Genomic DNA, 21,550 nt, shown 5'->3' on the forward strand with positions numbered 1-21,550 from the left:
GGTCGGTCAGGAGTTGCGAGGTTGCCGCAGCCGCCTCACGTGCCATTGGGCTACAGTAAAAGTCAGCCGCCGCGCTTTCATACTCTCGCATCGCCAAACGAGCCGCCGACCAAGCAATCCAAAAAAATCAAGAAAAGTGCGGGGTTGCAGCCTCCGAGCTGGTCTGATGGTCGGTGTGTACCGCTGCAGCTGCGCCCGTCTCGCGTAGGGCGGCTGCCATCCTTGGCCTCCACGTCGCCGCGTCGTCGCCGCGTCGCCAGTGCCTCGTCGCAGCTCGCCCTGCAGCCCGGAGCGCAAGCCGGAACAAAAGTCGGAAAAGGCGAGGGAAAATCTGGGGAAATCCACGGCCAATACTGTAAGTCCTCCGCCAGCCAGCCTCGATGTGATCGCCCCGCGCTCCAGCCTCGAGTCTAGGCAGAGCGGAGTCGCAACAGCCTCGGAGATGGCCGGTATCCCCGACCTCTTGCCCCCACAGCGAACGGCTCAACTCCGCTTTGACCCCGAATGCCAACGTCTACACACACCGGCGATGTTGTCTGGTTTGGCACCAGCTCGTATCCGAAAGCTACGTCTTATCAATAATGCTCCGAGATGTAGTGAAATTGTCGATCGGATAACAGACAATAGCACTCACAATGGCACAGACAATGCCAAATTGAGCTTTGGTGGGGGGGACAAAGATGCCGGACAAAGCGCGCGTCCGGCTTCCGCTTGTCTCCGCACAGCTCCGTTGGACTTGATTTAGCCGCGCCGACTCCGCCTGCCCCTGCTTGAGATCCAGATCCGATCTCGATTTTCGATCAGCAAGCGAACAGCATGGCTGTCGCTGTATGCTGGAAAGGGTCGGTATCCGTCGGTGCTGGTGCTGATTCTGTGCTTTCGGCGCATCGATATGGCGTGACCTGTCGGACGCGGCTCGGTACAGCCTTTGGCACGAATCCTAGCAGCTCAGAGTCGAGGCTCATTGCGGAGAAGAAAAAAAAGATTGTCCGAGGATGGACCGAATCTTTGCTGCGAGGCTCTTCCTCACGCACCCAACTCAATATTCTCCGAGTCAGAGCCTGGCACGTCCAGACTCGCGGCAACGACAAGTCGCTCGATCGGCCGATACCCCGTGCTGTCTGACTCCGAGGGGCCGAACATAGAGACTTTGGCCGGTCGGGCTGCGCTCTGATTGGTCCGATCTGCGAGCCCATCGTCCTGGCCGTCTGCTTCCCCGAGCTTGGGTGTTGCTAGGCCAGTTCCTGTGCACGACATCCATGAGCCAGCTCGAGCTCCAATTCACCGCCAACCCTAAACAAGAACAGCATTACAGTCAAGCCTCACCTTTTTTCTTTGCGTTGAACACATGATCACTTCGACTCCACTTTGGTGCTGTTTGAAGATTGCAACGTGCTCCCCGCCGCGCGGCGCATTCGGATTGGACCACTCGGGAGCACAGACCGCTGTGGCTTTGATGGTGGGGGTGGCTGTCTGCAGTGTCAAGCCCCACAGGGATGCAGTCGTGCTTGGCATGTTGCTGCTGCCCGCCCGAGCCAACGGCAAGCGATCCCCACCCTGGGCCTGCAGCGGAAAAAAATCGAGGGTTGCTGTTGGCACCTCGTATTTTTTCGAAATTCGGCTTGATGGCACGCCGCCAATCAGAATCCGAAATATGGATTGCCGTGGCAGCCAGCAGACAGAGAGGCTCGAGCCGAGCGTTGGTGAGAAGAACAGATGGCTCGGCTAAGGCCCAGACCAGGGCGCGTCCCTAGATCGCTGCGCGGCGAGGCCTTTCCAATTGCAGCCTTGCAGGCCTCGCAGCTCTCGCAGCTCTCGCAGCTGGGGAGAGGCAGTCGCGTCGAAAATGCAGCAGGGCAGGGCGAAGCGAGACGAGCGACTGCGGCAATGTCGCTTGTGCTCACAATCGTGCGTGCGCGCGAGACATGAGGGCGGCTATCGTGCATCCGGTCCGCCATTTGTCGCTCGGCAGCCTCGTATTCGAGATGCCCCGCGGCCGACAGGGCGAGCCCAAGCAGAGCCAAAGCACAAGTGCGCCAGCTGCACTCCGCCTTTTGTTGGCCCTCGCAAATGCAGCTGCACCTCAACCCCCATGCAGCCTGCAGCGTGGTCTGCATCTCCCCGATCCGACACCCGTCTCCACCTTGGCTCGCCAGCCGCCCGCCGCCGCCGCCGCCTCCTTTGCCGAAGCGCTCATCTGATTGGCTCCAAGCGCCGTCCCGATACAAGGAGATGCGACGATCTCACATTGCTACACCTGCGCACGCAATTTGCTACAGCGCTGACTCGATTTCCATGCTCTTCTCTCGTCAGGCCACAAAGACTGCTCGTACGATGACATGGATCGTCACGGGGAGAAAGTTAGGTGTCAAAAGATGAGGGCAAGGGCGAATGATAGGACCAATTTGACTTGTAGCAGACCGGACAATGCAGTACAGCAGGCGCAAGGATAAAAAGTCCCACGCATCCAGCCGTGCTGCGGCAGTTGGTCGCCGCGTAGAGTGGCAGCAGCAGCAGCAGCAGCAGCAGAACACGGGCAAAGCTCATTGTGTGGAGAGAGCGCAGTAGCAGGTGAGTGTCATGGCCAGGCGGCGAGCTTAACCCCGGCGACACTGTTCCTCTGCCTGTAAGTTATAGGAACGGCCGTCGAGAAGTGGAAACAAGCCCCGAGCCGTCGACCCTGAGCGACCCTTTGTCGGCTTCCCCGTGTGGTCAATTTCCCAGCTTTTTTTTTTCGATATGGAAGGAGCGCTTCTGTCCGGGGACCTCGGTGCAGCGTTGGGCGAGGCGAGGCGCGGCGGCGGCGGCAAGCTCCGTGTGGTGATGGACCCGCTTTCGCAGGCAGGACCAACCAGAATTCGAGAACCAACCATCCGACCAGCCAAAAAAAAAAGGAAAAAGTGAGGGCGCTTCCCAAAAATTTGTGCAGCACTTGAGCAGAGGACGTGCCCGCGTGCTGCATGCTGCACTGCGACACGACGCCGGCTGCACCACAGCTGCCCTCTCTCTCCCTCGCCCTGACGGCCCACACACACACACACGCTTTCCAGTCGCGCCCGGCTCACTTCTCCGACCACACACGCCCGCTCGCCCTCGTACTTTCTGCGACACCACCATCACCACCACCACCACCACCACTCTCTGACTCTCTCTTCTCTTCGTCTCTTCGTTGGTCAGAACCTTCTTGCTTTCGGCCCCTTTGGATCGCCTCAACAGCTCAACTCCCACGGTCTTTCATCAGGCTTTGTTTTGGTCCAACGTCCAACCTCCGTCTTCTCTTGCTCTTGTTCACAAACTGAACACCCGTCACGAACAGCACCTCTGGCAACCTCTCCAAGGTGCACACAAAAATCTCTTCGACTTGACGACCACCTTCGTCCACCTTCCGTGTCTCGCCGCCAAACGCGCGCCCAATCGCTGCCTCGGTTCGACCAGCATCTTTTCTCGGCACAGCTTGCCTTGCCCATACCGGCCCAGTTGCTTTTAGCTCCGTTCTGCTGTCCTCGGCGACCGAGCATCGTGGCACTTTCGACACAAAGTGCTGCATTCGACTAGGATTGGTTCACGCCTACGCCTCTTAAATCACCCCCCTCAACACGCGGCATTCATCCACTCCCGTAGCGCCCCCCTCGGCCACTGGTACCTTCGTCTCGAGCAAGGCCCCTCAACGTCGCTCGTGCCCTCCTTCCACCCACCTCAAACCCCCACTTCAACGTCTTCCGTCGCGAGGTGGTTCCCAGTGAACATCCTTTCTCTGGTCTCTCCTTCGCCTTCTGACCTCTTGTCGTGAGTCTCTTTCTTCTTCGGCTCAATCCGCGCGTGCTTGCGTGCCGGAGTGCCTCGGCCGCTATCACCGGCTTTTCTTGTGCGCGCATGGCGTTGCTTTTTCGCTTCCCCTCGGCTTGACTTGAAAGTTACGTCGACGACGCTAGCAGCGGCATCACGGTTGCGGCGAACTCGGGCGAGCCAGCAGGCAGAAGGGAAAAAAGGCTCACTGGACCCTACCCGCATCGTGTTGCGCCTTTCTTGAAGGCGCCAACGTTGCTGCATGGGCTCGGTGGGAACTTCACTCCAACCTGTCTCAAGGCCTCGCTCGATCCTTGCTTCCCAGCCTTGACGCACACCACCGCCCTTCTGGCCAGACGTTTCCGAAAGACTTTGCAGCCTAACCCCACCCTCCCTATTCGTTTCTCGCTCCCCCTTTTTTCTTTCTCTCTCCCTTTCAATCGCTCGCTGGCTCGGTTCCTTTCTTGGTGGTGCTACTCGCTCTCAACCTCGGTGCGTGCCGCTTTTGCTCGACCCTGACTCGGTAATACTGCTGCTTGCTTGCTCGACTTGCTCGCACGCACACAGCAAGAGTCCACGTCTCGGCGCATGAGCTTCTCCAACACGGCACGTCACACTAGCGGCACTTCCACCACGACCACTACAGTAAGTCGTCTCGTCAGACGAGCCTCGACGTGCGCACCTCTCAGAGGCTGCCCGCGCCTGCACTCTCGCCCAGAAGAGCAGCGACTGACATCCGTTCGACATCGACCTCGCTGTGCCATTGTCGCTCCCAGACCTCGCCCGTTGCTACTTCGGTCCGTCGCGCCTACTACGATCCATCGCAAAACATGACCATGACGCTGCCCCTCTCCGGCCTCTCGCCGCCGTCGAAAGGATTCTTCGCGCCCTCGTCTTTGCCCAACTCGAGAAGCGACGTTACGCCCAACGGCGCCGTCTCCTCGGCCGTCCCCAGCCGAGGACGCAGACGGGAATCCATCACCGGCCAGATGCGACGCAAAGCCACCGACACCGCTTCGGCGGCTGGCGCAGGCGGCGCCTCGCTCCTGTCGATGAGCCGAGGCGCCGCGGGCATGCCTGCCTCGCCCAACGGCCGTGCCATCCCCATGACCGCTCGCTCGCCGCGCATGGCCGCCGTCGAGATGGGCGGCCTCTCGACGTCGTTCGGCGCGGCTGCCGAAGCGCTGTCGCTGTCGTCGTCCATCACCTCCAACTCGACCGTGGCGCCCGGATCGTTCCAGGCGCGCAGCAACGCACAGCCCATCCAGCGCGAAAACCGCTCGCAAGGCCACTCGCATCTGGGCGTCGAGTGCTTTGGCCCGTCGAGTCTGGACAGCAGCATGCCCATGCCGAGCCCAGGCATGATCACCTCGCACGCCAATGGCGGTGCTGACGGCGTCGCCAAGCGCGACCGCCGCGCTTCGGTAAGCTCGACGGGCACCATGGTCGACGACGAGGACGGCAAGGGCGGCAAGCACGAGCAGCTGCACCGATGCGAGAGCTGCGCCAAGGTGTATCGTCACCCGAGTTGTCTGATCAAGCACCGGTGGGAGCACACGGTGTACTGGAAGGAGGCGTCCAAGTTTCTGATGAGCAAGCATCAGCAGGTGCAGCTGCTCGAGGCGGCGGCGATCCTGGTAGGCATGGACGCCAATGCGCGATCGCTGCCGGAGGAGAAGGCGCTGTGGCCTGCGGCGGTGAGTCCGCCGTCGTCGGGCCTGTTGGGATCGGAGCAGATCAACTTTGAGACGCTCATGGCGTCGAAACGGCGCAACACGGTGTCGAGCAATGCGAGCGCGAGCCCGGCGCGTGGGCCTACGCCTGCGTTGGTGCCCAACGACAGCAGCGACGGCAGCACGACGAGCACGTACGATCCGTCGATGCGCAGTGCGACCATGAGCCCGCTTGCGGGCCTGGGCAACATGCGTCTGAGCGACGGCGATGCCAAGCATGGTCGCTTCCGTATGGACGACGGCGCGAGCGGAAGCGGCAGCGGCAGCGACCGCGCCGACCGCTCCGGATCCGCCGACATGTTTGACGAGGAAGACGAGGTGGAGGAGCGCGACGACAACGGCGAGGAACGCTATGGCGCCGATGCCGGCGGCGACGTGATGGCCAACATGGAGATGGACGACGTCAACTAGCGCCGTTGCCTCCTGTTCACCACGCCGAGTCTGCGCATGCAACCACATGCGTGCACACGGCGTTGATTTATTTGCATCTTGGCTGTTGTTGTCGGTTCCCTCTGTCACCGTTTTCCTCCTTCTCTCAGTACGTCTCGAAAAGCTTTCTCTTTGTCGACGCGCATCAACAGCGCGCGCGACAATGTACCAACACAGACCCCATCCCCCAAAAAAAAGTCAAATACCTCTTGAACGTTGGAAGCCGAACGTGGGGTGTGGTGTGCGCGAGGGTTTTGTGAGCGTGTCACATCTTCTCGGCGATGGGTTTGTGCTCTAACAGAATGCAGCGGGGATGAGCGGGATTGGGACGAAACAGAACCGGGCTATGCTTCTAGGTGTATGAATGGAAAGCACGTGAGGATTGGATTCGGGTCTGTTCACGATGCTGGCCACATGGGGCCGGGTGTAGGATAAAGCATTTGAGCCGAGACCGAGAGCGGACTGGATTCCGAGCCGACCCGGCAGCAACAAGGTGTGGATGGTGTTGTGTGCGAGTTGATGGTGTTGGGGGGTTGGATTCTTTTGGCTTGTGAAAAAGCAAGCTGGCGCGGCTTTGGACGACATTTCCCGCGGCTATGCACGCCATGCCCCCCACACGAGCAGAGCCGGAAGGTTACCACCAGGCACATCTAACGCGCTTGGGCGGAGACGTGCCTGCGATGAATTCGGTTCCGGACCCCGGATTCCATCTCCCCCTCGTCGCCCCCCGACTTTTTGTCACGACGACGCTCGACGCTCGACGCTTCGGTAGGGTGGACAGCGTGGGATCGATGAGGGAACAAGCTCTACCGAGCGACGTCACGTCTCTGCCATCCAGGGCCAGATTGACGCGGCCTCGGTTGTGGAAAGCTCGAGAGTGGGGAGCGTCATCACCATCCGACGCCAATGACGAAGTTTGTTTGTCGCCTAAAGGTCATCGCGTGCAGCGAGCAGTGCAGCTACAATGGGCTGGTTTTAGTGGCCGCCTAAAGTGGGAAAGCTCGTGCAGAATGAAAATCGGCAGAGGGAGGATAAGCTGGCGATGATTTGCACTGCACCTCGTTGTCGCCACGCCGTCACTCGAAGCAGCGGCGGTTGGAATTTTTAGCATGTTTTGCTGCTCCGACGCCGTATGCACTCGCTCACCTTGGCACTCACTCACTCACTCACTCTGCTCTCGATACCGCTTTGAAATGCGATGGTTATGCGCTTGTATGGTTGGACCAGGGTGGGGCCCGGGTTTGGGTTCCGTTCGGGGCGTGCAGGCGAGGTTGGATTGGGCGTCAGTTTGCCATGCACCTCGTGTGCTAGCCGAGAGCGGGCTCGTAAAAATGGCTTTGGAGAAGAGGCTACCCCGCGCGCAACTGCCAGACAGACAAGGACGGATTTCACATTCATTCATCCCCCACCGACTTTTTCGTCTTCTTTTTTGGCATGCCCAACCGCGCAAGGCAAGGCAAGGCAAGGCAAGGCGGGCGAGAGGCAAGACAGTGTCGCGGTGCATGTCTCAAGGCTGGGCTCGGCGTGTGGTGCTGAAGCTCTGCGTCGGTTCCAGCGCGGGTTCGCCGTCAGTCTCGCGTAAAATGCCGTCCGGTTAGAAGCTCTCTCGTCGCCCCAACCCAGGGCTTCCGAGTCGGGAATTGAGACACGGCACGAGTGTCAGGTGCCCCCCCTCCTTCCCCCCTCCGCCCGACTTTGCCCTGTCCATTGTGTTCCACGGTCGCTGCTCTCCTCAGGCACGCATGCTGTAATCCACCTGATCGAGCGACGCACGGTTCAAACACTAGGTTGTCTCTCTCCTTGTTGTGGCATAGCTCGTATCGATGAGATCGGTTCGTTCCGACAGATCAATCGCCGAATCTCGAGCGGGTGGATGGATGCTGCGGTTGCGATGCGATAGAGGGGGCGTTGGATGTCTAGCTGGGCTGGGCTGGGCTGGGCTGCAGCTGCAGACGCTGCTGCATGCAGACGCAAAGAAACTCACCTAACACCCATGCCGGCTCGAGGCGGGCGGATTCCAGATCTGGCCTCGTCCAGCTCCACACTCAACCTTTTCCGACACTGCTCCCACGCCACCGCTCGTCGCGCACGGGCACGCGCCCACTCTGCGGATCAGCACATGCAACCCGCACCTTTCACCAGGCAATCACGCGTTCACTCGCCCTCGATGTGGAGCCGACTGCGAAATTTTGGACTTCCTCTCTCCACCTCTCGTCGGTGCCTCCGCCTGACGGGCCGTCGAGCCATTCGTCCGCTCGTTTGGCCTTGCTTCGACTGCACTCTCGGTGCCTGCCTGTCTGCTTGCTCCTGCTCCCTCTCTCTGTTCCCCTCCGTCGGCTCGCAGCTGCCTTGCTCGGCATTTCCCCATCGTCGTCACTGCATCCAAAACCCAACTGGAGCTCCGCCTGGCGTCTTGCATCCATTCGAGCCGCCAGGCACTTGCGCACGGCTTGCTTTTTGGCCATCGATCCCATCCCTCCTCCCAGCCCGCCCAGACCCCACGGTGAGACAGCCCCCCGCCCCGCCACTCTTGCATCCGACTCCTCGTCGTCGTCCTCATCGTCGCCGTCTCCGTCTCCGAAAAGCTTCCCCGCCCTCGAGTTCCCAATAAAACCCCAGCACCCACTTCATCCCATCCACCCGGATCCCTTCTTCTTCTTCTTTGTTCACCACCATCGTAGAGCTGCTCTTTCCATCCACACCTAGAGGAACGCAGACTCCCCCTTCTTTCTCTCATACACACCGCTTCGTCTCCCGCACCCCTCCCGATACCCGTGCCCGGAGATCCCCTTTCCGCCCTCTTTCCTGCCTGCGCTCACTTCGCCGTCTTTGGTCGCGAGGTGTGCTAGCTCTTTCTGTACAGCAGCCGCTTTTCTGGTTGCTGCCTCTGCTTTTGTTGTCGCTCCTTCTCGCTGCTTCCTAGCCGATCGTGCGCTTCCGCTTTCGCTCCGTCTACTGCCTTCCCGCTCTCTTGGCAAGACAGCAGTCGTTCCAGCTCCATCAGCAGCAGGACCGCGAACCTAGCCAGTTTCGCTCCCCCAACTCCCACTTTCCTCCGTCTTCTTCGCCCAACAAGGCGCAGCCGGTAGCCAAGATGTCCACCATCACCAACGAGTACGGCGAGGACATCCTACCAGCCTACAGGGGTAAGTTGCTTCCCACTCTCCCACTCTCCCGCTTAGTGCCTGCCGCTCCGACTGTATGCGCCTCTGCCGGCCCATCGCGCCGATCAGCCGACGCGGTTCGAGCGCTGCAGACGGCACAGCCGAACGCTAGCACTCTCCGGTCAAAAATCACGCCCCAGTGACGCAGCAGTCGGCTTCTCCGAGCCCACAAACCGCTTGAGTGCAAAAGCTGACCGTCTCTGTATCTGCATCTCCTCCCCCCTTCCCACCTCGCGACTGCAACGCTTCCCTTTCCTCCAGGCAACCTCACCAAGGACCAGGAGAAGGACCTTCGAGAGATCTGGCGACGTCTCGGGGAGCTCTTTGAAAAGAACAAAGAGGTCTCGGAGAAGGTCTGGCAGCAGGGCGGCCCCGCCAAGCTCCCCAAGGGCAACACCTCGGCACCCAAGAACGAAAAGGAGGCCGGCAAGGACATTCCCAAGGATGACAAGGCAAAGGAGGAGGCCAAGAAGGCCGAGGAGATGAAGGAGATGAACGAATTCATCGACAAGTACGGCGGACCCATCCTCCGCGAAACCGTCTGGGAGTTCACCAAGATGGACCACCCAGACACCTCGGTCCTCCGTTTCCTCCGTGCGCGCAAGTGGGACATTGACCGTGCCCTCGCCATGTTGGCCGCCGCCTGCAAGTTCCGCCTCGAGAAGGACGTCGCAGGCATCATTGAAAAGGGCGAGGACGGCCTCAAGGACGTGCCCGGTTTCATGAACCAGATGCGCCGCGGTATCTCCTACATCAAGGGCTCCACCGACAAGATGGAGAACCCCATCTACTTTATCCACGTCGCCCGCCACTTCACCAGCGCACAGAAGCACGAGGTCCTCCAGGACTACGTCCTCCTCGCCATGGAGAACGCGCGCCTCATCACCACCCCTCCCTACGAGAAGGCCGTCGTCGTTTTCGACATGGCCGGCTTCGGTCTCAAGAACATGGACTGGCAGTGTGTGCTCTTCCTCGTCAAGTGTCTCGAGGCCTACTACCCAGAGTCGCTCCAGCGCATCTACGTCCACGGCGCTCCCTGGATCTTCAAGGGTATCTGGCAGGTGCTCCAGCCCATGCTCGACCCCGTCGTGCGCGACAAGATCAAGTTCTCCAGTAAGGCAAAGGACCTCGAAGAGCTCGTCCCCGCCTCCAAGATCCGCAAGGGTATGGGCGGCACCATGGACTGGGACTGGGACTACATCGAGCCCCAGGCCGGCGAAAACGACATCATGAAGGACTCCAAGTCGCGCAAGAAGATCGAGGCCGAGATGAAGGAGCTCACCGACGAGTTCGAGAAGGTCACCGTAGACTGGTTCACAAACACCACCTGCGACGACGACGATCCCGATCTCGCCTACAGGCGCGAGGTGCTCGCCAACCAGATCCGTCTCAAGAACTACCAGCTCCAGCCCTTCGTCCGCGCCAAGAACATCTACCAGCGCTCTGGCCTCATGACCATGGACGGCACCGTCAACTGGGAGTACCCGCAGACCAGCGGCAAGCCTCTCACCCAGACCGTCAACGACCGCCACAACTACGGCTCCATCATCAAGTGGCTCAAGGAGCACAACGAGGACACGCTCGAGGACTCGTTCGGCCACCAGAAGCTCGCTGAGATCTGCACCGACGGCACCATCAAGAAGTCGTACGGCGATGCAAAGGGCGGCAAGGGCGACAAGGGTGATGCCTCGTCCAAAAAGTCGTCGTCCAACAAGAAGGGCGCTGCCGCCGGTGCAGCCGCCGCTGCGGGCGCCGCTGCTGCTGGTGCTGGCGCTGCCAAGGCTTCCAAGAGCAAGAAGAAGGCGCGCGAGCCCGAGCCCGAGCCCGAGGAGTCCGACGAGGACGGCTTCGAGGACCCAGAGTCTGAGCCCGAGCCCGAGCCCGCCCCGCGTGCCAAGCGCTCGCCCTCGGCCAACAAGTCGCTCGCTCGCAAGCCCAGCCAGAAGGCCGAGCCCGAGCCCGAGCCAGAACAGGAAGAGGAGCCCCAGCAGGCCCAGAGCTACACTGGCGCCGCTGTCGGTGCCGTGGCTGGTGTTGCCGCCGGTGTTGGTGGCGCTGCCGCCGCTGGCCTCAGCTACCTCCGTGGCGGCAACCGCAACAACGGTGCCAACGACGAGCCTCAGCACGCCGAGTCGGAGGAGGAAGAGGAGGACGACGGCGAGGATCACGGTGTCGCACGCCCCGGTCAGCGCCAGACCCCTCGCACCGTCGACCACTACCCGGACGAGGACGAGGAGTTCGACGAGGAGGACTCGCCCGACGACGACCAGATGTCGGCCTACTCGGACGAGTCGATCACGCCCGAGACCGCCGTGCGCCCGGACCACGTCAAGGCCAAGATCAGCGCCTCGGACTGCCGCATCGACGACAACGACTGCCGCGAGGACCTGGCGACGGTGCGCGAGGCCATGGCGCTCTTCCTCAACTCGCGCATGCGCGAGGCCGAGGAGCTGTGCATGGAAGGTGCCAGCACGCGTCTGTACAAGGCCGAGGGCATGGCGCTCATCAACTCGGTCAAGTCGATCATGACGTTTGAGCCCACCGACTTTGAGACGGCCATCATGTGCTGCCAGCACTCGATGAAGATCGCCGGCTTCCTGCGCAAGAAGCAGGGCGCCATCGGCAAGCTCATTGGCGGCGGCAAGATGGCCAACTACAGGTCCATGAGCCTGGTCCAGCTCCACGCCGAGCTCGTGTTTGCCGAGTCGCAGCTGCTCAAGTCGGTGCTCGGCATCTTCTACTCGGGCGACAGCATCGGCTTTGTCAAGCAGGCGCTCGGCCTGCGCTCGGCCTACTTCCTCGTGCGCGAGCTCTTCAAGTTTGTCGAGGCCGTCGATGCCGAGGCCGAGGAGGCCGAGGTGTCCGGCAAGCGCTCCAACGCCATCCACCTCGACCAGGACTTCCGCTCCGGTGTCTACCTCGGCAACGCCGTCTGCTCGCTCGTGCTCTCGATGCTGCCCACCAAGACGCTCAAGATCATGGAGGGCTTTGGCTTTGTCGGCGACCGCAAGTTCTCGCTCGACCTCTTCGCACGCGCCGGTGGCTGGAGCAAGAGCAAGCCGCTGCCCACCATCTCGGCTGACGAGGAGGGTGTGCGTCGCCCGCTCTGCGACATTGTCATCCTCATGTACCACCTGTGGATCTCGAGCTACATCCCCGTGACGGAGCTCGACTTTGAATTTGCCGACAAGGTGCTCTCGTGGAACCTGGTGCGCTTCCCCAACGGTATCTTCTACCTCTTCTGGTCCGCCCGGCTGTACGCTGCGCAGGCGCTGCCCGAGAAGGCGATCGAGTACTACCGCAACGCGATCGAGTCGCAGCGCGAGTTCAAGCAGCTGCACCACCTGTGCTTCTGGGACCTCTCGCTCACCTACCTGTGCACGTGCGACTTTGCGCGCGCGTACGAGTGCTACGACGTGCTCTCGCGCGAGTCGAACTGGTCCAAGGCGATCTACCAGTACGCCAAGGCGGTCATGCTCTACGAGACGGGTATGGACGACCGCGCCAAGAGCGCCACGATCATGCGCACCGTCGGCAAGCTCACCAAGAAGGTGGCCGGTCGCCAGATCCCCTTCGAGAGGTTTGTGGCGCTCAAGGCCAAGAAGTACATTGCGCAGCAGAACCGTCTGCCGCTGCCCGGTCTCGAGTTCTCGTACCTGTGGCACTGCATCGGCCAGACGCCCGTGTTCCTGCTTGTCGAGAATACGCTGACGCGCATCGACGAGTTTATCGACGAGCTCGAGTCGTACCACAACCCCAAGTCGTACGGCACGGGCGAGAACGAGTACTGGTCGGCGTACTGCCTGGCGTTCTTCCTGCGCGGTGTGGCGCTGCGCTTCGTGGCGTACCCGGAGCCGCAGACGCTCGTGCGTCTGCCCGCCGAGGACACGGTGGGCCCGATCGAGGAGATCCAGGCGGATGCGGTGCAGTCGTTCAACAAGGTGTTTGAGCACGGCTCGAAGCTCGACGAGGTGGACAGGTATCTGGTGTACTTTTCGCACTACGAGCTCGGCCGCCTGCGTGGGTGCATGGGTCAAGACGAGGCAGCCAAGACCGAGTTCCGCAAGGTGCTGTCGGGCAAGCCGCTCGAGGCCAAGGGCAAGGGACTGATCGGCGGCGGCAGCAAGGCCAACTATCTGCTGAGCAACATGTGCCAGGTGCGTGCGCACGCGGCGATGGAGACGATGCGCATCCAGAAGTCGCGCAGCCGCGCGTCGTTCTTCCACGGCGCCGAGGGCTCGCTCGCAAGCCAGAGCATCGCGTCCAAGTCGACGCGCAGCAACTCGCTCGCCAGCTCGGCGAGCCGCAGCATGACGTCGCGCGGTACGTCCATGTCGAGCCGCTCCGGTCGCGGCAGCATCAAGTCGGGCACGTACGATGCCGAGGAGGGCTACCGCGCCAATGGCGGTAGTCGCCCACGTGCTGATACCGGCAGGTCGCAGGGCACCGACTACTCGCGCAGGCGATGATTTCCATTTTCCCCCTCCTTTTTCTTTCTCTCTGTGATATATGTGTTCAGCTTCCCGGTGTTTCTCTTACAAGGCTCCAGATTGCGCCCTCTCTGTGTATGTAGTTTCTCGCTAGTGGCAATGCTTTGTGTCTGTTCGAATCGACCATGTGACTGTTCTATTTGGGGCGTGCAGGAGTGGTGCGCTTTCGACCTTCCACACACTCCTTGGCTGGCGGTTGAGGCTACGTGGGCCTAGCGCCTCCTTTAACTCTCTACCGGAGCGCCTGGAAGCTGTCGATGCGGAAAAGGGAGGCGCAAACAGTAGAGGTATCAGATTGTACGTGCTACAGAGACGAGGCTCATGACGAGGGCGTCCTGCGGCGTTCGAAGTAGGAGCCGCGCGCAATCCCGGTGGCGAGAAATGTCGTTGGCCTGACGAGACGGGGAGCGACTTTTGTGGGGCTGTTGGACTGAAGTTGAGCCGATTTGTGCGCATTGTATTCCGATCGGGAAAACGGAGACTTGGGGATCGGGTGATGGTTGAATTCTTCGAAACGTGGGGGCTGGTGAGGTGAGCACGTTTGTGCGATGGCGTGTGGGATGGCGTGATGCGGTGGGCGCAAGCACGTCAGATACCGCGCGCCATGCGGACAGTGCGGGGATTTGAAACGCCGATTCGTCCCCCCCGCGACAGGGCAGGCGCTTCTCCACCTCTGCAAGCACGGAGGGTTGACCGGCCAACGGCGCGCCCGTCCGCCCGCGCGCGAAGAAATGGTGTGCTCGCCCCCGGCTCTGACTCGGCTGATCGTCATTGTGCGATGCGAAGAGTTGCTTGTGACAAAGCCCCCCAACCCCCCCGGCCCTACAGGGGGCCTTTTGATGGGGATCCCATATATACAAGCTGTGGTACAGCTGCTTCTGTCTTGCAACCACACACATACTCTTCTACACTGTTTTGGTATTTGCACGATGGCTGGACGACCTGAGCTTCCTGCGTGGACCCCACCCGTGCCTACGCGCGAGACGGATCTCGAATGGGCCCCGCTCACCACGCTCGACCTTTCGCAGATCAGTGGGGACGACTTCACCTCGGTCCCCGAGTCGGTGGTGCGCGAGGTGGGCGAGGCTTTCTCGCGCGATGGATTCATCTATGCCGAGAACCACGGCCTGTCGTGGGAGCACGTGCTGCGTCAGTTCGCCATTGGCCAGTACGCGTTCAACGGCGTCTCGGAGGCAGACAAGGCCAAGTACAAGGCCGACATCCTCTCCACCGGCTCGTTTGTCGGATACAAGGAGCAGGGACACTGGAAGCTCAACGGCGTCAAGGATCGAATCGAGCAGCTCAACTTTGGATCGCAGAGTTTTGCTGCCGACAAGCGCGAGCAGCTCTTCCCACCGTCGATCCAGCATCTGCTGCCGGAGATCGAGGAGTTTGCACGATTCAACCACGCAGTGATCCTGCGCAAGATCCTGAGCGTGCTGTCGCTCGTGCTCAAGCTGCCCGCGAACCATCTGTGGGAGCTGAGCAAGGAGCCCGAAAAGCGCGGTCTGGATCTGCTGCGGTATGCCATGTACCACACTCCTGACCAGCAGGATGACGACAAGCTCGGTGGCGTCAGACTCCAGGGTCACACCGATTTCAACTCGGTCTCGATTCTGTGGAGTCAGCCGATTACGTCGCTCGAGGTGTTGATGCCTGATAACAAGTGGCGCCTGGTCAAGCACCGCGACAATGCGCTCGTGATCAACCTGGGCGATGCAATGCACTTTATCTCGGGCGGGTATCTCAAGCAGACCATCCACCGCGTCGTTGCCCCACCCGCCGACCAGGCCCACTACACGCGTCTCGGCATCTTTTACTTTGCCCTTTTCAACGACGATGTCGCGCTCGAACCCATCGAGGAGTCGAGCGTCGTCAGGGAGACGTATGCCGCAAGGAAGCACAAGGAGGGCGGATTCTGGGACGCCGCCAAGGCCAAGGGCGAAAAGGTGCCCACCGCAGGCGACTGGGAGAGGCTCAGGGTCAAGGCGTACGGCCAGCAACAGGCAAAGAAGGCCCAGGACGGCCATGACGTCGAGGAGATCGCCGGCCAAAAGGTGCTCGGTTACAACGGCGAAAGAGTCAAGTCCAAGTTCACCGCTCAAACCAGTGCCGTTCGCGCCAACTAGGCTTCAACCCTATACCCCCTTGCCCCTTGTCCCAATCGACGCATTTAACATGCCAACCTTTCCCCGTCTTTCGATCGTAATCGCTCTGTTCTCTCGCCACCTTTGTACTTCTAGTTTCAACACTTGTCCCGACGTTCTTGCATCCAACTGCATTGTTGCTACAGTTCGATCTGTGCGACGCGCTGTGCGAGGTCCAGCAACGCTTGGTGGTGACCTGGTGGAGCGACGAGCTGGATGCTGAGCACGGGCAGTCTCGCCTCGCCCTCGCCTGGCTCGATGGGATCGGGCGCAAGCATGCCCGGGCTGAAGTTGGACCATTCCTCGTCGCGGTGGATGAGTGCGGTCCGGGTGTGGGGACGCAGCTTGTGGAGGGGGACCGAGACGGCTGGCCAGTCGAGCAGATTCACGATCTGGCACCACACCTCCGCATGTTGCGAATCGAGCTGTACAAACGCGGCATTGCGGACAGGACCGCCGAGGACGTACGTTGGGGTGAGCAGCATGTTGGTGCCCACGCGCGACTGGAGCGAGTGCTTGAGCTCAGCGAGGCGCGTCGGATGCGGTGGCCAGGTCGAGTCGGCCAGGCGGGATTCGTCGAACATGGTGCGTGCGATGAGCGGGTCGTTGGCGAGCATCTGACGTGCAGCTGCAAAGCCGTGCTGCGTAGCGTGCTCTGCCCATGCCATCTCCCACTCGCCCGCATCCACCGCGCCCAGCTCATCGCACTGCACCCCGCTCTCGCCCAGCGCAGAGACGAGATGTGTGATCAGCGCCGAAACCTCGGGTGAGCCGTACTGGGCCGTGTGAATGATGCGCGGCAATGCATCCGGTGAGGCCTTGGAGCCTTCAAGTGCATCAACGGCTCGACGGACGGTGCTGATGTCGCGCGCAAGCAGCCCCGGTGCCGTGGCGGGGACGGTGGTGTGTGGCAGGCCCGTCATAAAGTCATCCGGCAGTTGCCAGCGAAACCCATCTGGGGTCGCGGTGAATTTGAAGCCGACGAGCTCGGCGAGACAAGCCGGCTGGCGCACTGACCCGCCCATGTCCGTTCCGACACCGAGGTGGCTGCCGCCCATCTTGACGAGGCTCGCCTCGCCGCCCGAACTGCCGCCGACCTGAAACTCGTCCTCTGCGCCATCCGAGCAGGAGATGGGAGAGCGCGTGGTGCCCCACAGTGGGGAGTGGGTGGTGTTGTGCATCATGAGTTGCGGCGCGGTGGTTTTGGCGATCATGATGCCGCCGAGCATGCGCAGCTTGTGCACGATCTCGGCGGTGTGCGATTCGACGTGTGCGGCGCGCGAGGAGCAGCCGAGCGTAGTGGCGAGCCCCTGCATATGGATGCAGTCCTTGACGCTGAACACGAGCCCGAAAAGCGGGTACTGCTCCAGCAGCGCCGACGGCGTGGAGGCATCGAGGAGCTGCTGGTATCGCTCGGCGTGCTCGAGTGCGGCGGAGTAGGGGAACGCGGTAAGGCAGTGCGTTGCGAGACTCGCGCGGACAGTCAAGCGTATGCGTGCCTCTACGAGCTGCGGCACGGTCAGCGTTCGTTCGAGGAGGCGTGTCTGGAGCTCGTCGAGGCTGAGGCGAGCTAGAGCGTAGTCGTCCGCGGTGGGGTCGGCGAAGCGGCGGTGCGCGTCTTGCACGGTGGAGAGGAGGGCCTCGACAGCCTGTCCGGCAGCCGGAGTGTTGGGATCCGGGTGGGGATTGCGGAACTCGCCGCGTGCAAGTTTGGCGGTCGACATTGTATGGGTCTTCGTGATGCAGTGGTAGAGGTAGATGGAGGTGATGACCCAAGGTCGGTGCGGCGCCAAACCTCCACATCAACACACCGCGGAAGGCGGATTTTCGAGCGCTTTTTGGTGTTTCTTTTTCTTTGTGATGGCCATCAAATAGCGCACCGCTCTCACCATCGCACCCTCATCATCCAACATGCGCTAAGTGGCGGCTCCCATGTTTGTGCCGCGCAAGCTGCAGAAGCGCACGCACCCCGGTCGCGCCCAGCCGCGCACTGGCGAGCACGATCAAGATGCCTGCGCCCCGCAGACGCACGAGACTCCAGCGGGACCCAGCCTCGCTGTGGACGCGGGCAAGCTCGAGCGGCTGGTGGAGTTCCTGCACACTGTGCTGAGTCCGCTGCACGTCGCACTCGCTGCGCGGGACGAGGAGCGCACGCATCCAGCTAGCACACCGTGGTCGGACCTAGCTGCGGCCATTGCGGCGCGTGGCTCGGGCATCCATCTGGCGCGGCTGCTTCAGCTGGTCCCCGGGCTCGCGACACGGTGCAAATCCATCAGCCTGCTCGAGGCAGCACTGACTACGTGGCAGGCTGGCGCGGCGGCAGGGTGGTTCAGCCTGGAAGCGTTCCGAATCACATGGTCCGATGGCTACGCCGACATCGTCAGGCACCTCGTCGCAGCGAAAGAAATAGCAGAGGCACTCGGTCCCCGGCTGGCATATATCGAGTGTATCCCGCCAGCGGTGCGGACTCGAGCACAGGCGACAGAGTACGTCGCGCGGCTGCTCAAAGCCGGCGCGGGCGGTGGGGTGTTTGGTGTGCTGGAACCAGCGGTGGTGCAGCACGCACTCATGGCGGACAAGACGGTCGAGTTGGGAGCAAGGTGGGTGTCGGGTCGTGGATTCTTTGTGCTCGACGCGCGTCGTGTAGAGCATCTCTGCGATACCCATCCCTGGGACTTGGCGCAAAGAGTTCACAGAGAAGAGCCGGTGCGGTGTTTGTCGTGGCCGCAGTGGGAGCGGTTGCACGCGATGTACACGGCGCATCAGCTTGCACAACGGCCAGCCGCACCCAGTGTCAAGATGGAGCACAAGTGGTGGCGCGGAACCATGCTGCTGCTTTGCCTGCCATTTCGCGAGGGGTCTCTTCACGTTCCCGAGGGTGGGGATCGGACGGTGGGGTTTTGGAATCGTCATCTGAAGCCGCAGCTCGAACGAGGCGTGCCCGAGTCGATTGCATACATGCACATGCACCAAGACGGCGTGGCGATCCGCACCGCCCATCCTGTCTACGCCACGCAGCTACTGGCCCACTTCGCCCAGCTCGACCGCATGCCACCCCGCGATGAAGACGACCTGTGGTGCCAACTCCCCGCCAAAGTTCAGACCGCCGCGCACACACGGCTGCTCACCCTCGATCGCAAACTCATCTAGCCAATTCCATTCCATTACGATGCTCACTGCGGGGTTAGAAGAGCGCCACGCTTTGCGTCATGGGCAACTCATCGGCGGGCGGGACGGTGAGCAGCCTACCGCCATCCGTGACTTCGTACGTCTCGGGATCCACCTTGAGATCGGGCGTATGCGTGTTGAGCTTCATGTCCTTCTTGCTGACGCTCCTGCAGCCCTTGACCGCCTCGGTGCGCTTGCGCAGTCCGTACCCCTGCACGATCCCCTGCGCCAGCGAAACCTGGCTGACAAACAGGATCGAGTTGTGCGGTGCCGCATTGGCATTTGCGCCATGCATGGGTCGACCGTAGATCGGCTGGACGGTGGGGATGGATGCGTTGGCATCGCCCATTTGTGCCCATGCCACCTGTCCTCCTTTAAGCACGAACTCGGGGCGTGTACCGAAGTTGGCGGGGAGATAGAAGACCAGGTCGGCAAGCTTGCCCGGTTCGATCGAGCCGATGCGGTGCGAAATGCCGTGCACGAGTGCGGGGTTGATCGTGTACTTGGCCACGTAGCGCTTGATTCGCAGATTATCCGGTACGGCATCGGCGGTATTGGGAACGCCGGAGGGGGTGTCGGAAAGGGGACCGGTGAGAGAGGCCATTTTGGAGGCGGTACGCCAGGTGCGTGCGACGACCTCGCCAATACGACCCATGGCCTGGGAGTCGGAGCTGATCATCGAGATGGCGCCGGAGTCCTGCAGCACGTCTTCGGCCGCCACGGTTTCGGCGCGGATGCGCGAGTCGGCAAACGCCACGTCCTCGACAATGTCCTTGGAAAGGTGGTGACACACCATGAGCATGTCGAGATGCTCATCCAGCGTGTTCTTCGCATACGGCCTCGTAGGATTGGTCGACGATGGCAGTACGTTGGTCTCGCCACATACGCGGATGATGTCGGGAGCATGCCCACCTCCTGCGCCCTCCGAGTGGTAGGTGTGGATCGTGCGGCCCTTGAAAGCGGCAAGCGTGCCTTCGACGAAGCACGACTCGTTGAGCGTGTCCGTGTGGATGTTGCACTGCACGTCGTACTTGTCGCACACGGTCAGGCATGCGTCGATGACGGCCGGCGTGGCGCCCCAGTCCTCGTGGATCTTGAGTCCCGCACAGCCGGCCTTGATCTGGTCCTCGAGGCCCGGCAGGCCCGAGTCGTTGCCCTTGCCCGTGAAGGCAAAGTTGAGCGGGACGCCGTCGGTGGCGATCATCATGCTGCGCAGCTGGTCCTGGCCCGGCGTGCACGTCGTGGCGCTCGAGCCGGCGGTCGGACCCGTGCCGCCGCCGATGAGTGTCGTGATTCCCGAGGCGAGCGCCTCCTCGTGCAGGTCCGGACAGATGTAGTGCACGTGTGCATCGATCGCACCTGCGGTGACAATGTACTTTTCGCCCGCGATCACCTCGGTGCACGAGCCGATGACGAGGTTCGGGTCGACACCGTCCATGATGGCTGGATTGCCCGCCTTGCCGATGCCCACAATGTGGCCGGCGCGAATGCCAATGTCCGCCTTGACGATTCCCCACCAGTCGACGATCAGCGCGTTGATCACCACCACGTCCAGCACCGCCGCGTCGCTCCGACCCGATGCCTGGCCCATGCCGTCGCGGATCACCTTGCCGCCGCCGAACTTGAGCTCGTCGCCGTAGACGGTGTAGTCCTTCTCCACCTCGAGCCACAGCGGGCTGTCTGCCAGCCGCACGCGGTCGCCCACCGTGGGGCCGTACAGCGCCGCGTACGCCTCGCGCGACAATTCGTACGGCGCAGGAGGCGTCACGCCGCTGAGGTCCGGCACGGGCTCATCGGCGAAGCCAGCGGCTTGGATGCGCTTGGTCAGCGCCGCTTTGGCATCGGCCGAGGCGAGGAACTCGTCGAGCGGACCGGTTGCGAGGTTGTTGCCGCCGGCGAGGATCTTGGTCCCACCGACCTGGACAAGCGTGACGCTCTTGGTGTCGCCCGGTTCGAAGCGGATGGCTGTGCCCGGTGCGATGTCGAGACGCTTGCCCAGCGCCAGCAGACGTGGGAACGACATGGCGGCATTCACCTCGAGGAACGGATAGTGCGATCCGACCTGGATGGGCCTGTCGCCCGTGTTGGTGACCTTGACCACCACCCTCTCGCGCTTGGGGCAGAGCTGGATCGCAGGAGCATCTCGCTGCGTGACGAGCGCACCCGGGAGCACGTGTGCGGCATCGGCAGGCGCGATGGCAGTCGTCTGGAACACGCTTGGATCAGGAGCGGGGAAGAAGCTCGAGAAGAGCGCGGCATGAATGTCGCCCGCCTCGGTGCAGACGGGATGGTGCACGGTGACGAGGAAGGTTCCGTCGAGGAAGGTGCCCTCGACCATGACCTCGTGCAGAAGCTCGGCGACGCCAGGAAGCACGTGGCAGCGACCGAGGAGGGTCTTGCCGTGCTGCATGAGTTCGGCGACCGAGTGTTGGCCGTCGCGGATGCGCTCGTGGAGCACAGTGGCGATGAGCGCGGTGGCCTCGGTCTGGTTGAGCCTCACGCCGCGGGCGAGGCGTTTCTGCGCCAAGGTGCCGGCATGGTGGAGCAGAAGCTTGTCGCGTTCGCGCGGCAGGAGATGCATCGTGCCTTGAGTTGGTTGAAATGAAGCTCCGCGGTGAGCTGAACGCTGATAG

At 61.9% G+C, this 21,550-nt stretch overlaps 6 protein-coding genes across 6 annotated transcripts; 4 read left to right on the top strand and 2 right to left on the bottom strand.

The window, feature by feature from the left end:
* Window positions 1–4,374: 4,374 nt before the first annotated feature.
* On the top strand, window positions 4,375–5,930 carry PAN0_018c5635 (uncharacterized protein; the record flags this gene model as incomplete). Its single annotated transcript, XM_014798864.1, has 2 exons — window positions 4,375–4,431; window positions 4,563–5,930. The coding sequence occupies 2 exons, from the start codon at window positions 4,375–4,377 to the stop codon at window positions 5,928–5,930; spliced, it is 1,425 nt and encodes a 474-aa protein (XP_014654350.1).
* A 2,011-nt stretch (window positions 5,931–7,941) lies between these two features.
* Window positions 7,942–13,581, top strand: PAN0_018c5636 (uncharacterized protein; the record flags this gene model as incomplete). Its single annotated transcript, XM_014798865.1, has 5 exons — window positions 7,942–8,197; window positions 8,293–8,625; window positions 8,733–8,788; window positions 8,872–9,094; window positions 9,374–13,581. The coding sequence occupies 5 exons, from the start codon at window positions 7,942–7,944 to the stop codon at window positions 13,579–13,581; spliced, it is 5,076 nt and encodes a 1,691-aa protein (XP_014654351.1).
* A 950-nt stretch (window positions 13,582–14,531) lies between these two features.
* PAN0_018c5637 (clavaminate synthase-like protein) lies at window positions 14,532–15,731 on the top strand (the record flags this gene model as incomplete). The annotated part of the gene is made up of 1 exon (XM_014798866.1): window positions 14,532–15,731. One exon carries the CDS (start codon window positions 14,532–14,534, stop codon window positions 15,729–15,731), a length of 1,200 nt encoding a protein of 399 aa, XP_014654352.1.
* A 158-nt stretch (window positions 15,732–15,889) lies between these two features.
* On the bottom strand, window positions 15,890–17,473 carry PAN0_018d5638 (acetamidase; the record flags this gene model as incomplete). Its single annotated transcript, XM_014798867.1, has 1 exon — window positions 15,890–17,473. One exon carries the CDS (start codon window positions 17,471–17,473, stop codon window positions 15,890–15,892), a length of 1,584 nt encoding a protein of 527 aa, XP_014654353.1.
* Window positions 17,474–17,681: 208 nt separating this feature from the next.
* PAN0_018c5639 (uncharacterized protein) lies at window positions 17,682–18,899 on the top strand (the record flags this gene model as incomplete). Its single annotated transcript, XM_014798868.1, has 1 exon — window positions 17,682–18,899. The coding sequence occupies one exon, from the start codon at window positions 17,682–17,684 to the stop codon at window positions 18,897–18,899; it is 1,218 nt and encodes a 405-aa protein (XP_014654354.1).
* A 34-nt stretch (window positions 18,900–18,933) lies between these two features.
* PAN0_018d5640 (urease) lies at window positions 18,934–21,498 on the bottom strand (the record flags this gene model as incomplete). Its single annotated transcript, XM_014798869.1, has 1 exon — window positions 18,934–21,498. One exon carries the CDS (start codon window positions 21,496–21,498, stop codon window positions 18,934–18,936), a length of 2,565 nt encoding a protein of 854 aa, XP_014654355.1.
* Between the last annotated feature and the right edge of the window lie 52 nt (window positions 21,499–21,550).

Source organism: Moesziomyces antarcticus, assembly GCF_000747765.1.
Source record: "Moesziomyces antarcticus DNA, scaffold: scaffold_v10018, strain JCM 10317, whole genome shotgun sequence".
Classification (NCBI taxonomy): domain Eukaryota; kingdom Fungi; phylum Basidiomycota; class Ustilaginomycetes; order Ustilaginales; family Ustilaginaceae; genus Moesziomyces; species Moesziomyces antarcticus.